Source organism: Dicentrarchus labrax, unplaced genomic scaffold (genome assembly GCF_905237075.1).
Source record: "Dicentrarchus labrax unplaced genomic scaffold, dlabrax2021, whole genome shotgun sequence".
Lineage (NCBI taxonomy): Eukaryota > Metazoa > Chordata > Actinopteri > Moronidae > Dicentrarchus > Dicentrarchus labrax.
In genome coordinates, this window is record NW_026136709.1 from 15,359,550 (window position 1) to 15,377,343 (window position 17,794).

The 17,794-nt window shown below is 39.5% G+C and overlaps 2 protein-coding genes across 3 annotated transcripts in view; one reads left to right on the forward strand and one right to left on the reverse strand.

Annotated features, from left to right (window-relative positions):
- nphp3 (nephronophthisis 3) overlaps positions 1-17,794 on the reverse strand; it is a 34,431-nt gene that overhangs the window by 1,556 nt on the left and 15,081 nt on the right. The window contains exons 1-17 of one of the 2 annotated variants that reach the window (XM_051411371.1): positions 17,448-17,684; positions 17,250-17,349; positions 16,725-16,850; positions 16,274-16,435; positions 16,017-16,181; positions 15,793-15,934; positions 15,511-15,632; positions 15,143-15,249; positions 14,069-14,180; positions 13,542-13,619; positions 12,544-12,682; positions 12,128-12,235; positions 10,198-10,296; positions 1,488-1,557; positions 664-749; positions 478-549; positions 55-209 (exon numbers count right to left, since the gene is read on the reverse strand). In XM_051411371.1, the coding sequence (XP_051267331.1) occupies positions 55-209; positions 478-549; positions 664-749; positions 1,488-1,557; positions 10,198-10,296; positions 12,128-12,235; positions 12,544-12,682; positions 13,542-13,619; positions 14,069-14,180; positions 15,143-15,249; positions 15,511-15,632; positions 15,793-15,934; positions 16,017-16,181; positions 16,274-16,435; positions 16,725-16,850; positions 17,250-17,349; positions 17,448-17,569 (1,965 nt within the window). In that variant the 5' untranslated portion in view covers positions 17,570-17,684. Of the gene's footprint in view, positions 1-54; positions 210-477; positions 550-663; positions 750-1,487; positions 1,558-10,197; positions 10,297-12,127; positions 12,236-12,543; positions 12,683-13,541; positions 13,620-14,068; positions 14,181-15,142; positions 15,250-15,510; positions 15,633-15,792; positions 15,935-16,016; positions 16,182-16,273; positions 16,436-16,724; positions 16,851-17,249; positions 17,350-17,447; positions 17,685-17,794 lie in introns of those variants that run through there. The other variant, XM_051411373.1, reaches the window with a different exon arrangement.
- On the forward strand, positions 3,163-7,291 carry ackr4b (atypical chemokine receptor 4b). Its single transcript, XM_051411384.1, has 2 exons — positions 3,163-3,569; positions 5,888-7,291. Exon 2 carries the CDS (start codon positions 5,892-5,894, stop codon positions 6,993-6,995), a length of 1,104 nt encoding a protein of 367 aa, XP_051267344.1. The 5' UTR covers positions 3,163-3,569; positions 5,888-5,891; the 3' UTR covers positions 6,996-7,291.

Here is a 17,794-nt window from a genome sequence, read left to right on the forward strand (position 1 = left end):
TCCACAGCCCTGAAGTAAAAGTTGAAGGAATCTCGTGGGTCAATGTTCACTTACATGTTGGTACAGTTTCTTTCCAAATGTGCGCCTCGAGGCAGCCCGCTGGCAGAGCAACTCCAGTGCCAACTCTGCTAGACCGACGGCCCTCATACAGTGATGTAGCCTGCCTGGCCCCAGACGACCCTGGGCAATCTCAAATCCCTGCCCCTCGCCTGCAAACAAATACGCCGTGGGACAGAGCCCAGAGACATAACAGAAAGCGATGCCATGAATTCTCACAGGAGGGAAAATATATCTCTGGCCTAGTGACCTCATACAAATAGTCAAACCAGTATAACTTTATTGTCCAAACACAATAAAAAAGGACAATAAAAAACAATATATTTCTATGGCTTTATAGGTGTAGCATGCTTCTTAAGAAGACCTTATGTGAGTAAATAACAGAATAATACAGAAACACACAGAAATATAGAGTCTTACCCAGAATAATGTTGGCAACAGGGACACACACGTTTTCAAAGTGCACTTCAAAGTGGCCACCATGGATGGCATCTAAACACAGGAAAGCTCATTTGTCACGTTTGCATGCAAAAAGGAAATCAATATTGTGGAAAAACAGGAAAATATAAATAGCACTTGAAGCTGTAATGACAGACATAATCCTACCATCCTGTCCAAACACGGTGAGAGGTCTGACAAGCTTTACACCAGGTGTGTCCATAGGGACAAGGACCATGCTGTGTTGGCCATGCCTAATAAAGAAGTTTAGAACCAAAGCTTTAAAAAGGAATGATACATTTTACAAAATAAACATTTTGACTAGGTTTTTTTTAATGCTGCCCTAAATTCACATTACTGGTCTCTTAGCAATAAGGTTGGGTGTGTGCTTTTTAACACTGTTGACAAACCAAGGATAAAGTGTATTACATATCATGGGTGTGGTTGTTTCTAGTTTGTTTCTTTTACATTTTAAATTACTGTAACTGATGAGCATTGGATTAGATTAGAAAGTTAGTGCCAATAACATGTCAGCCACAAGATTTAATTTACAAGTGTCGACAGGATTAAACTGATATATTTTTGTGCCATGCGATTCAAACCCCTCAGCACAAAGGCTAGGCAGGGGTGTTAAAATGCACTTGCATCCTGGGAAGCACACCCTGTTCTCTAACCAAAGTCCATTTCAATTACAATTGTGCCACAGAAGAAGGTTAATAGGAAAAATAGCATCTGAAGTAAAGTGCAAAGGTAGACTGACAAGCACAAAATCATTAAATTATAAAACCAGAGGAGTAATTTCACTGGGAGAAGAGGAATACTGTAAACAAAAATCCTGGAACAATAAAACCTGTGGTTAAGATGACATCACAAGACTAAATTCTTGCGCAAATGCAGAAAGTATTTCTTTTATATTCCACTCACCCACTCACCAGAAGAGGAAACAAACATGCCAATATCCTGCACCACATAAGTGTTAACACACTACTGACCTGCTGCTAACATCCTGAGAACTGCTCCTGCACATCACAATGGACACTTTGCATTTGGGATTGCCAGCACCTGCGGGAGTCAGAAAGGCTGTGGTTTATTTGTAATGTACGCTTTGTTGCTGTCAGGTGGGATGACAAACAATAGGACAAGCAACTTGTCACAGTCCGACCCCATCCTTAACCATTTCATGACCCAAATCTTGTTGGAAACTATGTGTGTTGCAGATTGGGAAAGGGCCGAGCGCGGATGGAGCTAGTGACAGATTGATGGCATGAGAACGGCCAGCTGAGACAGCCACAGGTTGATTTACGCTTCCTCAGTTGGATTCTTTCACATTGAGTAACATTTAGTTTGCCACGAAGCAGATCTTGACTGTTGGGGAGAAACTGAAGATTTACTTGAGCTTTTGCTGGATAAAATGCTTCTTTTATGGCTGCCAAAACATAAATACACACACACAAAACATCCACTAGAGGGCAACATCCTATAGATATACATTGTTGCAAACTGTCACACAAAATAGATACAGTGGAAATGAAGTGATGATGTTAAAATGTGCACAGAGCGATAATGGCCAAATGCAGAATACTTTGGAATTTCCCTGGTTGGGAGTCCACATTCCCTCTCTCATGTGGCACTGGATCCTCAAGGCACAAACAAAGTGACCAACGGTCTGCCTTCCTGTTTATATTCCTGTCCAAGTGGCAAAACTGTCCCCTAAGGACAAGACACATGGACACCAGACAGCAACAGACACAGGCCATTAATAGTCTTTGAAAACTCACAGTTTGAGAATCACAGCATGAGTGCATGTCAACACTCAAATTAAATCTGACAGATATTTAGCGTTTAAGCTCTTTCTTGGATAGCCAAAATTTAAACAAACAATAACTCATTATGTTTGCACTGTTACAAAGTATAAAACAGTGACAACCGACTCCACCCAAACATCACATCTAAGAAGAGCCCGTTTGGCTCGGGGGCAGGTTGAGTTTTTCTGTGAACTCTTATGTAAGTCTCATGGTCCATGAAACAAGGTGAGCCCTGCTGTTATGTGACAGTCATGCCCATACATGTCTTATTACCACTGGAATGAAAATAAACTAACGTGTCTTCCTGAGAATGTGACAATCACATTTGTTTTGATGATGATGTAAAAAAAGAACAAAATAACTTTGATGTAAGAATGTACACTTCAAAAACAAATGCCATTTTCTTTGGGAAATATGACAGAAATTTAAGGGGGCATGCTTTTATTTATTTTTTGTTCCCAAATTTGTTGAATTATACTGAATTTATTTTTCAACAGTCGGATTAAAGAGGGAGAGAGAGAAAGAATGAAAGACAGAGAGGGATTAAAAATAAAGTGAACCGTTTCTGAGGAAGCTGAAACAAGGAAACACTGTTACTAAGAAAAAAAACCCACAGGAAACCAAAGTGACATTCATAAATTTCAACTTAAAAGTATCTAAAATAGAATAGTTTAGTCCACCGAATTTTTGCCAATGTGAGTGAGGTTGGTGAATGATGTGCATAACAAACAAACCAATAATGGCAGCATTCCAGAAAACCACAAAAACAACAAGCCTTGGGACAAAGTTAGTCCATATGGGATGTTATTTTATATCCTCCTTCTATAGTTTCAAGTCCAGTTTCTTGTTCAAACACAAACAAAAGGGCAGCCACCAAGGCAGTCCCTGCGTGACAGCCGGAGCAAGAGATTAAATTCACGGTTAATCCGAGATTGAAAAACAGATTCTCTTTGTATACTGTACTGCGCAAAGAATTGCTCAAAGACAATAAAGGACTCAAGGAATTTTGATACGTTTATCCTGCAACATAACACACTCTTAAAGACACGCACACACCCGCACGTGCGTGGAGAGCTACGTAGTAGAGAGAGGTGCTTCTACAGAGTCAGCAGTGAAGGGAGTGGAGCTGGCTGAGGCAAAGAGATCAGTCTCTTCAGCCCTGTGGTGCATACAGCGTTCCTTCTCAGGATACATACCAACTGTCTTTGTGTGATTGGAAAAGGATTCATTTCATTAACTTTACTGAAGCCACAAAAGGAAAGACAAAAGGTAAGAAAATCTTTTCAACTTTTACTACAACTTTACTCAATATTTTATACTTTTCCATCAAGTATGAAGCAATTCAAACCATCACAAGAATGTAAAGAATCTTGGAATGTTTTTCTTATATTCCGAACCATATTGTTGACACACAGTAATGTATAAAGAGTACTGTTTGGACCTTATGTTAATTTATTATTACTTGTTACATTTACTTATGTTATATATTGAAAAATATTGTGTCTTGTTTTTCCAATAGTCAAAGGATCATTTTAGTTTTAAACTAAGAGTCAAAGTCCTGCTCAGGATTTTTATGACATTATTATTACCATAGTGAGGACATGATAACAAGCTAAACTTAGCCTGTTGTGTTCTGTTGGTCTTCTCTGTGTTACCTTTTGCTCTTTGTGAACATTTTCAGGGTCATAACTGTAAGTGTAGTTTATAAAACAGTTGGCAGGATGAAGGACTTCTGTCTGAGTGATTTTGCTTTAATCTTTTTATGTTTTATATGTTTTAACAACTGCATCCGAGATCCAAATGTAAACAAAAAGGTCATGGCTTGTTTTTTCAAAATACAGAACACCAGCAAATAGCAAAATAGAAAAATTATTAGTATTATCACTGCTATTAGTATTATTAAAGTTTGCTTACATCAATAATGTTTGTCGAGTTAGGATCAGTTGCAAACAGAATTATCACTTTTAATTTTGTTTAAATTATACATCCAAATTTGACTAGACTTTGACTTTGACTAGATTTTTCTTTATTTATTGATCTTGTGAAGACCAAATAACCTGAACGTCCACATAAACACTCGTATTCGCCCATTAAGCTACCCTTACATATGAAGCACAGCCGTTGACAGCTCTGGAATAGTTGACATATTTTGGAATGTTCCACTGAACATCTGTTTCAGTAACTGCTGCTACTCCCATACAGGGAGATAATGACTCATTTTATAACAAACCTGGACACTTTCAATAAAATTACTGTTGTCATCATTACATTTGAATTAAATATTCTCATCCTCAGCCAGGAATTATTTCATCAGTGACGTAATGTGTTTTGCTGTTGGATTTTACAGTTTAGTGGATTAGTTGTTAGATATTTGGAGAAAATACAAAATATGTGCTATGTGAACTTCCAACTCTAACTTTCACCTCAGTTTGATCATAATGTTCAAGAGATTTTTAGAGCTTTTTCCACTGAAATGGCTTACAGCTTTGATGGGTGGGAGCTGGACTCAAACACAAACTAGGTGTGTCTAACAAAAGGGACAAACATTTAGGCTACAGTTTACGGTTAGTAACGGTCTCCTAGCAGAGGAATGACTGGGTCCCAAGGAAATATAAATATTGAATTTATGGTCACAAGGTTAAATAGAAAATAAATAAATTAATAACAATTTTCCAAGCAAGTTTGTTTGTTTGATCAGAGCCAGTCAGTCACTATGTACACCCACGTACACACAGTACTGTATTTACTGGTCCTCAGTAGACACGACATCTCCATCTGGAGCTAACAACTGGGGAGGGGACGTTAACAACACAATAGATGAAAGTCTCCCTCAGTGGGCTTGTTCTGTTGAACCAGCAGACCATACATAGTAAAATCAACATCCTGGATTTGAATCTGGCAGGAGACCTTGGTTGCACTTTTGTGTCATCCTCATCCTCCCTCCACATATTTCCTGTCATTCAAGGACTTTGGATGTCTCCAACAGACAAAGTATCATTAATCAATAAAAGAAAGCAAAGACATTGGAAGTGTAATATGTGGATGAATGCGTTACCGGATCAGCTAACATTTACAACATGTACACTGTCCTACATAATGCACAGTAGAGGTTATCAGTTTGCAGTGCAGCTTACTTACTGTTGATTAATAATCATAGATTATGACTGAAGGAGAACTTCAGACTGTTGCAAGTCTAAAGTCTGCAGATCACTTACTTATCCTACAGAATACAAACTACGTGAATTCAAAAGGGAATTTGTTCCTTTGCAAGTCGTGTCTGTTATTTTTGTGTGTATTCATGGGAGCTATTCAAGCTCAAACACAGTTCAGACAGACAGGGCTTAAGCCATTAGGGAAACCATGCAGGAGAGATTCCTTTGATGCCAAATACTAAAAGAACTCCTTTTTCCTGTTTTCCTCCTCTTGTTCTGTGAAATAACAAACAAATTACACTCTATGCCATGACTGATTATATAGCCCATAGATCATAGCATGTGCAATTAAAAAGGGCAAAGTGAAATGTATTCCCCATTTAAAACTAGAAAAAACACTTTCCTAAATTGTACTCTGTTTCTTTCTCACTACAGCAAAATGGAAGATTTCTATGACGATGACACCTTTAATGACAGTTACGATTACAATTACGAACACACTATTTGTGACAAGGAGACAGTGCGCTCCTTTGCCAGTGTCTTCCTCCCAGTCATCTATGCCTTGGCTTTGGTGGTGGGCCTGGCTGGGAATGCCCTCGTAGTGGTGGTCTACACATCAAAGGTGCGACTACGAACCCTTACAGATGTGTGCATCCTTAACCTCGCCATTTCGGACCTGTTACTTCTCTTCACCCTGCCTTTCTGGGCGGCTGATGCTGTCCATGGCTGGAAGTTGGGTTCGGCAGCCTGCAAGATCACCTCCTTCCTCTACAGTACCAACTTCAGCTGTGGCATGCTGCTGCTGGCGTGTATCAGCGTGGATCGCTACCGTGCTGTGGCCCAAAATCCTACAGGCAGGACTGGTACAGGTCCCCGGGTAAGAAGACAGTGGCTCCTGGTGTGTGTGGTCTTATGGGCTGTTGCCAGCTTTCTTGGCCTTCCGGAACTCGTCTTCTCCACAGTGAAGCACTCCCATCACAGGATGGCCTGTACAGCCATCTACCCGCCCAGCATGGCTCGACCTGCAAAGGCGGCCCTGGAGCTGCTGGAGGTGACCCTTAGATTCGTGCTACCCTTCTTGGTCATGGTGGTGTGCTACAGCTGCATAGGACGGGCGCTGAGCCAGGCAGCTGGGGTGCAGAGAGACCGGAAGTGGCGTGCCCTACGGGTCTTGCTGGCTGTGGTGGCTGTATTCCTGCTCACCCAGCTGCCCTACAACGTGGTCAAGCTTTGCCGAGCGTTGGACATCATCTACATCCTCGTGACTGACTGTGAAGTCAGCAAGGGCCTGGATCGTGCTCTCCAAGTGACAGAGAGCTTGGCGCTGAGCCACGCCTGCATTAACCCTCTCCTCTATGCATTCATCGGATCTTCCTTCAGGGGACACGTCCTCAAGGCTGCGAAACACCTTGGCCAGCGATTTGGGAGACACCCAAGACACGTCAACGAGGAGCCGGCAGTGGAGATTGCACTCAACACGCACACTCAAATGCAATCCCAGTCTGGTTCGGAAGACCAAGACACCAGTACTTTTACAATTTAAGACTCAAAACATCTATCTATTTTCCTGTAAGCACCCAGACAAAACTGTATTTCTATGTATATTATTTTCATCATCATACAAGATATATAATATCTATCATACACGATAACCAATAACAATAAATATTCATTTTTAGTTTAATGAAGTATATATATATATATGTACAGTGAGTTTATATGCACTAACTAAGCAAAGTATTTTGTACAAATTATGTATTTTGTTAAATAAAAGAACAAAGATCTTCAGTGACTCGCATCTACCAACATCTGTTGCAATTAAATGCAGCTGGAACTCAAGACGCTCTGAATGTTTCTCTGTTTCCTCACTACAAATACAATTCACCTTACAGTATGCATTGCCTTCCATGAGATCATCTGCATCTCATTTCATTACATCCCGTGGCTTTGGGTTGGGAAGACGGGCGGCTTGTGTGCACAGTGGGTGAACCAATGTGTATGAAAACATTTGGCAGATTAAGACAGAACAGCAAACAGCAGGAAGGACCCCCTCCATGATGTCAAACTGGGAAACAGCAGAGCAGCGTGTTCCTTGGAGAAACTTTAAGCGTGACTGGTGTTTTTATTCACTCATCTTTTTTTATTTCTATAATGAGCTTGAAAGCGCTAATGGTTTGCAGTGGAGTGCAATCCATAGTTATATGTAACTTCACATTTTAGTAGTATATAAATTCTTCATCCAGGTGGCTAAAAATTGGCTTTCTCCCCTTTACTCAACGCCACCATAATACAATATGCTCGAGCTAATTTACCACATATCAAATCTAGGATCAGAGCAGTGGATGGCCCCAGTCCAAGAGTTTATTCAAACCAGTTTACACTACTGCAGCTATGATAGAGCGGGGATAAGCTTAATCTGGAAAAACCTCCTGACAAGGTCCACCAGAGATAGCTCATAAAAGATCTTAAAACACATCATTGTTTATCATTGCTTTCTATCTTCAGTACCTGTTAGTCATCCTCTTTCCACTGAAATGGCCTACAGGTTTGATGAGTGGGAGCTGGACTCAAACACAAACTAGGTGTGTCTAACAAAAGGGACAAACATTTAGGCTACAGTTTCAACGGTCTCCAAGCAGAGGAATGACTGGGTCCCAAGGAAATACAAGTATTGAATTTCTTGTCACAAGGTTAAATAGAAAATAAATAATAATGATTATTTTTCAAAAACATTCTTAGTTATGTATCAATAAAGCATTCTTAACCTCTGCCTTTACAATCTGTATTTCATTTCAGTCTGAGCCAGATGTAAGGCTTTTCTTAAACAGTAAATGATCAAGTAATTATTAGTAGGCATTACATGTCTCAACATTATGAACCCTAACACCAAATCATATGACTATTTCACTTAATCTTAAATCGCCTGAGGGGAATCAAAATTATAATGACTTGTATGACGATTCCATTCCACTAAGAACTACCAATAATGCTAAACATGTGTACATTGTCTCTGCTTGGCTGAATGTGCATGCAGATATAGAAAAGATTGCAGGTCTGGGAATAATTTTACTTGGAAAGAATGAGCATGCCCATGGGACAGTCTAGTATAGCCCCCACACTGCAGAGCTGCTCTGACAACATCTATAGACCCTCTCATCTAGCAACTCAACTTTGGGATTACTGGCAACATATTTCATCCAACTGGACAGGCCCATATTTTCAGTAAGTTTAACTTACGGTGGGTTATTCCATGACAAGTAGTGGTCATTCAAACATACTGTGGGAACTGCTGTGCTATTATCATAATGACATACAGCATACAAACCACAAATGAGAGGTCTTTACTTTGTGTCTTCTATGGGAAAGGCCGCTGTATGAGTATGAACAAATGCACAGATCCTCCTCCTAGAAGGGCCTTTTAAAGTGTATTGGGAAACACCCGTAATGTCAGTTACATAACTGCCACAGCTGGCAGTAATATTTGGCATTTGATACTTGCAAAAAATGATATATATATACGAAAGCAAAAAATCTCCGTATTTCAATTAACACGACATCATCTACTTTTACTTCCCCTTTTTCCTTAAAATTAAATCAGACTGACAGTGTCTGGAGATTATGACTCACTGCAGAGGCACAAAACCATCCAATTTCCGCTTGTGAATAATATGGTTTGATACGTAAGCCGGCAAAGGTCACAGTAAGTGTGGACATGGCCATTAGCATGTCAGCATTCTTTCCTAACAGAGAGAGATATTCATGCTGGAAGAGGACATTCTCACAACCATACAAGATTTTTTCTGCTGATGGAAATTTCACTCCACCAGATACGGACCGTGCACTTCATAAAAACAATCATTGAAAGTGCAAATAACCCTAACCCTCATTTCTTGTAAATTCGTTTTTTGCTTTACAAGAACAAGAAGGATTCTCTGGAGATTTGAAAAAAAAAAATAAAAATACATCCCCAAAAGTATAAAAACAACAGGCCACTGTTTTCCTTCAATCTGGAAGTCAAAGCCTCCCGACCACATTTGTGTCAGAGGAAACATCTGGAATATCTTTGAGCTCATGGTGATTTAGAAGGTGCACGATAAACACAAATATGACTTTTGGATATTTATGTGATAACCATCGATTAAATCCTAAATAATAAACGCTTAATTTTATGATTATGTGTCAAATTATGTAGTTTAGTAATTGTAACAAGATAACCAAACTAATTTACAAAGCCTTAAATCACTTACAATGACAATTAGGGATAAAATGTCATATCATGAACACACACTGACAAAGTGTTTCAATCTGTGACTTTTTATTGGTCCAACCTGCCGGAAAACCAAAGGTTTTAAGGTCTTTTAAAGTCTTTTAAGCTAATCAAAAAGCTGTTTATGTTATCTAATGCTTTTAGTATGAGTCATCTGCACTGTTTTCCATATGTTAGCCGTTTCAGTTTGTTACAGCGACATCTTGATTACATATAGTCATCTCTTTCTGAGAAAAGCTCTTGAGTACATAATGGACAATAACATTTGCAAGTTTACTCTTTTACAAACATTCTTTGGTGAGGAGACTTGCCTCATACAACGATTTAAAGCTGAACTACGCATACATAAAACAACTTGTTTATTGAGTCTTAATCTCTCTTTCGTGTCCTAAATGGAGCATAAAAGTATTCAGTGTTCTTGATGCGATAATACACTTTTTTTTCCTTATATAAGTAATAGAAATAAAAATGGACATACCACTGCTCCACCATTTCTTGCCATTTATGATGTAGTTGTCTCCATCCCTGTGAAGTGTACACTCGATGTTGGTAGCATCGCTCGAGGCCACGTCAGGCTCTAGGAAAGGGAACACAAGTCAGCTTATAACTCGCAGCATATGAATTTTACGCCAACTAAAAGATAATAGGCAATGAGATTTAAACTTTAGTTTCACATTGCCAGTGCCCTGCCTTTACTTTATGTTGTATCTTTTCCAAAATTCCAAACCACAGGCAGAGTGGTTAAAATAAATAGAGTGCAGTCACACCATTTTCATACTTAAACTATACAAAAGACGACTCTTAGAAAAGTCAAGAGTAGGAAATGTTTATTAGCACAAGATGGAGATTCCTGTTCTTCATCATCCAGTGTAATAAATCAGCCGAACTGGTGACAAAAAAACATCCCAAAACACCTAACTAATAATCCTCATCTGTGTTTAAAAAAAACCCATGGGGAGGCTCACACCCACTATAATCACCTCTGGCAACAGTATGTCGCAGTTTCCAGGCAATGTGGAAAGCAAAGGGGAGAAAACAGGGAGAAATTACTCATAGTGAACTAGTGTTTGCTGTTGGCATGCTGAATTTCCAAACAAGCCGTTTACTGAATTGGTAGCAGCCGTGCCATGTGTAACCTGGCTCATTTAAAACCACAGGCATTACTGGGACATCTGGCAGGAAACCACAACAAATATTTTGAGGAATGAACTTTAGCAGCACCTTGTTAAGGGGGCAGATTGTTTGTTCTGAAAGGTACTCACAGCCAAAGTTCCAAGATGCTCTGTCAAGTCTACACATAGTAAATTCTTTAACTTATTAAATTATGTCCCTTACACTTTCATCACTCACATCTACAACAGCATATTAGAGCCACTGTAGGTACAAATAAACACATTTTGGAGCTGGGGAAGGGGGGTAATATTCTGAAGAACAATTACCGAGATTAAAGTGGTACATTTATACGGAAGCGTATTGCATTCACTTGAAACTTTTTTTTTTGGTTTGTTTTTCTGAGTAATTTTTTTTTATGGTTGGTTTTTCAGAGTAATTTCTTTCTGATTTTCTGAATAATTAATTAATAAATAATAACTTTTCTGAGTTTAGAGAGCTTTTGAAACAATAGACGCATTAATTCCTTTATTGAGAGCTCGATTTAACGGAAACAAACATAACCGGCTTGTTTAGTTCAATCAAGTTTTACTTTGATCTGGGTTTAAGACACTGGGAGATAGTCCTTATAAATGGTATTATCATTAGTTTGTCGACTCTACGCAGGCACCTGAGGACTTTGTGGTTGTTAAGAAAGAAAGCCCATTCAGATGTGCTAGACATAGCAATATATACATAGCAAAATTGACCCGGTACGGTAGATAGTTGAAGATAGGGCATGTATGTGCGGGCAGGAATCACCATAGGTCCATGGGAGTCACTTGCAGGTAGGAGGTTCTCGCGGGAGTTCGAAGTATCTCGATAATTCAGAAAAAAAATTACTCCAAAAAAAGGGGGGGAAAATTACCACGAAAAACAAAAAAAATTACTCAGAAAAAGACAAAAGAATTGCTCCGTAAAACAGGAAAAGAATTTGTCAGAAAAACAGAAAAGATTATTCAAAAAAACAAACCAAAAAATAAATTACTCAGAAAAACCAGAGTTTTTTTTTTTCCATGGAACGCAATACGCTTCCGTACATTTACCAAAAAAAAAAAACCCACATGCCATGGAACCACATTGTTTCACCATACTTTTGTAAGCATATATATATATTTTTTTAAACTTACAGTGGCCCTCATACATCGTTAGACATCTCTACTGACTCTAAAAGTATGTAAAGCGCTGACCCCTGACATGAAGCAAACATTTGAAATGTTTTAAGTAATGCAGGAGGACATGGTCATGGAAATAAATACCTGTCATACAGAAACAGGAACGGATCTCTCCTCTGAGCAGCGGCTCAAGCCATTTCCTCTTCTGCTCCTCACTGCCAAACATGTGGAGCACCTCCATATTTCCTGTGTCTGCGAAGAAACATCACACCACACACTGGATCTCTTCTTGGATATCATGAGCTAAATTTAGAAATATTATATTGTTTTAGCTTGACAAAGAATACATTAAAAAGGCCAATCTGGGGAATTTAAACCCCCCAAAATACAAAGTTTTAATGATAAACGCAAGGCTGAAAATTTGACATTTGGAGAGGATTTTACCTGACTATGGGGGAACAAATCTAATCCATGTTGTATATAAAAAGTGCAAGGTCATTTTTTAAGTATAGTGAAAATCTAAATTATGTCAAAATGTGACACCATATAGGATGTTTTACCAGGAGCCTGGCAGTTGAAGACCTCAGGGGCAAAGAGGCAGTGTCCAGTTTCCTCTGCAATGTAAGCATAGTCCAACTGACTGAGACCACTGACTGCAGGCAGGAACAAGTTCCACAGTCCTGCCTCTCTGGCTTTCACCTGGACACACAGAGAGCATGATATTATACAGTGACTGTACGTGTGTGTGCAAACTGAATGGTTATTTCAAAGCAAATGCTAGTGATGACAAGCAGAGCTCAAGAAAGTTGGAGCAGATCGGCACAGACACAAAGAACAGTATTTTGTGTTGAATTTAAAGTCTTAATGATGGATTGCAGTATGTGGCTGACTCAGAAGGGTTGTGCACTATTTAAACAAGATTTAAAGAAACTTGGCCCTTGAACCTGCTGGATTGCAGCAACACCTTTTGGCAGTGTCATTATGATTTTTCTTTTGATCTCTAAGTCATTGTGTTTTAATTTTCTGCACTGTTATATATTGTTTGATTGCATTGTTTGTGTCGTATCCATAGTAGAGACGATTTTACCAGCAGATATTGGCCGATTGCAGACATATTGGTATTGTATCTGCACTGGTATATATGTTACCTGATATTTGCCGATATGAATATATATGGAATAATATGAATATCAATACTGTGGCAAGCAGCACAGACACAGTGCAGTAAGAGAGAAGAATCAGCTCTCAGAAACGTCATATATAATTGGTTGACAATAAATGCATGTTAAATTACTTAACATGTTAAATAGTATTTAATCTAAATATTATTGGTTTAAGAAAGCAGCCTTCTGAGTACCTTTGAATAGTCAATGCATAATTGCTGCACTATCCACATAGAAAAGCTCTATTCTCAAAAATTCACTATATCAGCCAGCAGTGGAATTTTCCCCTCTTAAAATCAGTAACAGTTTCCAAGATCCTATCTTGGCTAGACTAACTTGGACAGGACTCTGTTAAAGAAGAAATGTGACCAATGGTTAAACAAACAACAACATACCTTTAGATCTTCTATTATTTGGGGCGTATGCCACCTCTGTGGAGACTGAGCGTGTTTGGAGTAGTACTCTGCAACTTCCTGGAGAGAAACAGTATTTACACAGTATTGTCAATATTAATCAATTTTCACCTCAACACTCTCTTTAACATCATAAATAAAGAAATGTAGAAATATTTCCTCTACTTAACCGTGTGTTAATGTTTGTTATGTCTGCAGGTATTTCTAAAGGAGAAATAAATGTGCTGTTAAATCTGTGGCTCTGTTGTTTTAACAAGATTTGCAATGCCATCTCTTCCCATCACACTGCTGCACTGTATTAAGACTGCTATGATGCGCAGCCAATGGTGATGGTTCTGCGTGCAACATAATTTGTGTAATCAATAGACTCCTTGTTTTCCCGCACTAATGAATTAGTCCTGTTTGCATGAATGAACTGGTGTGCTCTGTCAGGTCCTTTCATATGCAAGTTAAAAGTCCATCTGGGAAAACAAATCTCGCTTCTGTTCTTGGCAGCTCTTGGAACTGACCTCCTCAGCAGGAAACACATATTGTTTCATGAAGTCTTTGACCTGCTGGCGAACAGCCTGACCTTTAGCTGTCTGGAGGAACAGATTACCTTCTGTAGGGCCTGTGTCAGACCTGGCCAGAAAAACGTCACACGTTAGAAAGCACACAAGGAATAACGGAAGCAGCTGCTGGCTTAAGTTTAGTCAGCAGGTGGAATCAATCTGTTATACAACAATAAAACTGAATTTAGACAATATTCTACTGGTAAATTGGACTGTCCAATGCTGATTATATCAACTTCTATTAATGAGTAGTACTAAAATAAATACTTAATAAACAGTCTACAGTGTTTCCTCTAGGATTTTTTTTAGCAGTGGGGGCAGGCCCGTCCGAACCCCCCCGCCCCCGTCCCGTCATGCAAACGTTTCACGTATGAAACAGAAGTGACACTTCGCTGCAACACAAACAAATATATTTACCGTTTTAATGTTTCCAGATGTTTGATATCAGGACGTTGAGCTGAGAACTGACAAGTTGAACGTTGTCCAATTAAAACGGACCCACCGCAGTGACGTTTTTGGTGGAGCTGTTAGTTTAATAGTCGACTTGGAAGAAAGCGAAAGTTTTAACAATAAGCTACATCAAAACAACAGTATGTGGAGTTAAACTGGACAGCCCCAATAACCTCTGAATAGTTCTACTTGTTGTTAAATTGCAATGTGAGCGGTAGCCAACGGGGGTGCATTATGTCGGCAGGATCATTTAAAAGGCAACCGGGACTACATTGTGCTTCTGCCCCATTTCTGATACCGTGGCGGCAGAAATTTAACAGCGGCGGGCCGCCACTCCAAAATCAACACAGAGGAAACACTGAGTCTATGATATACTTCATCAACGTTTATTAAACTCAATGGTTGTCTGTGACAACTTATGCTTAAAATGACACCAGCAGAGTAGGTATGAGTCAGGTAGCTATTTACAGCATCCAGCATCTTTTCAAAGCATTTGTTGTGTCACTGTATTGATCAACAACCCCATGTAAAAACATCCACAGATTTTCTTATGTATCTCTAGTAGCCATAACTGCAACCAACCTCTGTGCAAGCTCCAAGGCAAGCTTAGCCAATGGCTCCACACACTGGCTGAACTCGGCTGCATTGGGAGCACTGGCATTACCCAGTAGGTGGCGTGCATAGATCCCCTGACACACAAAAATGGGGAATGAGCAAGAGTGATTAATATTAAATTAAAATCTACCCAGGTCTGTCTGGGTCCATTTGTAGTAAAGAAGACTACACCAATTCATTTCTAGGCATTGTAAGTATCTCAACAATGTAATACCACAGTTAGAATTTCAAAATTATATTACAGCTATAACAGCTCTATATTTTTTAAACTGTGATGTGTATATATCTAAAAAAGGCAAATAGGGATAAAATTTAAGCAGAACTTAGTTACCGACCTGGGCAATTCCTGCCATTTTAAAGATAGACAGGGCCAGATAGAAATTCAATGATGGCAAAGCAGATGGGATCCCCCGGCACTGGCAATAAATGGAGATCAGGTCAGCCACAGTTGGGATACCTCATTGGTTGGAGAGACAAGGAGAACAGAAAAGTTACAATAAGTAAAAATTAATGGAACAGATACAAAAAGATGTTAGAACGCAGAATGTCCATCTATTTGAGCCATTTTATATACCCACTGTTCTGGGTTGGTTTTTTTTTTTGCTCTTTATCATTACCTTCTGTTCCTTTCAAGCTGCCTATCGTGCTGATGACGTTAAAGGTCGTAGGCCAGAAGTGGTGCATGAGGAAGTAGGCCAAGTCTGCCAAGGGCTGCCCAGTGGTAGACAGCTCCCAGTCCAACACTGCTATTACACGTGCCTGTTGGCATAAGACACGCTTCGTAAAGAATGACGGCCAAATGAAGCAGATGAGGTAAAAATACTTGTTTGAGGGGTTGTACCTCTGTTGGATGGAATATCAAGTTGTCAAATCGGAAATCTCCGTGGACAAGTGTGACCTCGTTATCACTGGCTGGCAAATTCTTCATCAACCAATCAGACAGTTCATTCATGGCTGGAATGTCTCTGTGGGCTGCTGCGTTGTACTGCTTCGTCCAGGTGGAAACCTTTAGAGATGGAAATGTCACAACTGTAACTCCTTTTTCCAGAGAATATGTATAAAGTTATTTATTGAGTACTATACAATGTCGTCTCTCACTTGTCTCTTGCAGTAGCCTGATCCTTTTCCATACCCTTCAAGGCTCAGTGATGCCAGGTCCAGTGAGTGTAGCTTGGCCAACACCTCCACAGCTGCCACATAGAGGGCTGTTCTCTCTGCTGGACTCACTCCAGGGAGACGTTGATCACTGAATATACGCCCCTGCTCAATAGCGATAGATAAGCAAGAGTTTCAATATCAGAATCAACAAGATGTATCTTTTCTTCTCATGATAGATGACCAATTTTATGACAATAGAGTACATAACAGCAACCTGGGCATCAATTGGGTGTGTGAAGTCACCATGTGCCAGCAAGCGAAAACACATGAGTCCAAATTTCATCTTTTATCTTCAGAATATAGAGTAAAGTTCAAGCAAAACAGCAATAACTATAGTAGATGCAGGGACTTCACACTCTTGTGATATTTGGCCTTGGTAACACAGACGTACCTTCACATGCTCCATCAAGTAGAACTCTGTTCCAATAACTTCAGAATCAGTACAGTGCAAGAAAGGCTGAGGTACAGGGAAGCCAGTAGGGAACAGCGCCTTCTGCACCCGGTATTCCCTGTCCACCTGCAAACAAAGATTCACTATTTTCTACTAAAACATCACCTATAATGCACACCTTAATATATCATATCAAACACCTTTTTTTTTCATATGTCCCATAGTTATTAATAATAAAAAGGATTTCCTACACAGATACCGATATGCAATTGTGAAACCATAGGAAGCTTCTTGAAAGGGACTATGTATTCTTCAGTATCCCTACCTTTTAATGCATGTGCTCTGTCAGTCATTAAGCATAAGAAACATCTGCTGCAACAGTACTGATGAACAATGTTTAATAAAATGTGTCCCCCTGCTGCCATGGCTACACTTTATATATACTGTCAAGGGGCTAGCAGTGCTGCAAACAAATTCCCGTGCAAAAAAAACTATGACCAAAGTTATTGATTAGTCTAAGCTTACCTTGTGAGCCCCTGGCAGCAGCTCACCTGGGGGTTTCTTCCTGAGAACGAAGCTGTTTGACGGTGTTTGGATTAGGAAGGTCGGGTTTGACTGACCAGTACTGAAAGGACAACGGGTTAGCAGAAATACATTACAATATCTTCCAATTGCTCGTTTTACTGGGAAACTGGGAAACAAACCAGCTCTTATCTATCTTACCTGTACTGTCTGACCGTGAGTGTGTCATTATTTGACACAAGTGACTTGCCAGACAGGTAAGTTAAAAGTTTGCTAACATTGAATTTATGTTGCTGTCGTACAGGAGTTGTTAGCGCGTCCATGTTTCCGAGTGGATTAAAAATGTCCAGGTGCGTCGCTGAGCCAACTTTCGCAGTGTTGATAGTGGATTTAAAAAAAACAACAAAAAAAAAAAATAGATAGTAGCCGGATCGTTTACGGATGCGCACACCGACGCAATATCCGGACAAAGTCGTTATATTTATGGTTGATATTTGACTGTTATTCAGTCGTTTTAAAAGCAATAAACAGAAACAATTTAACAGTCA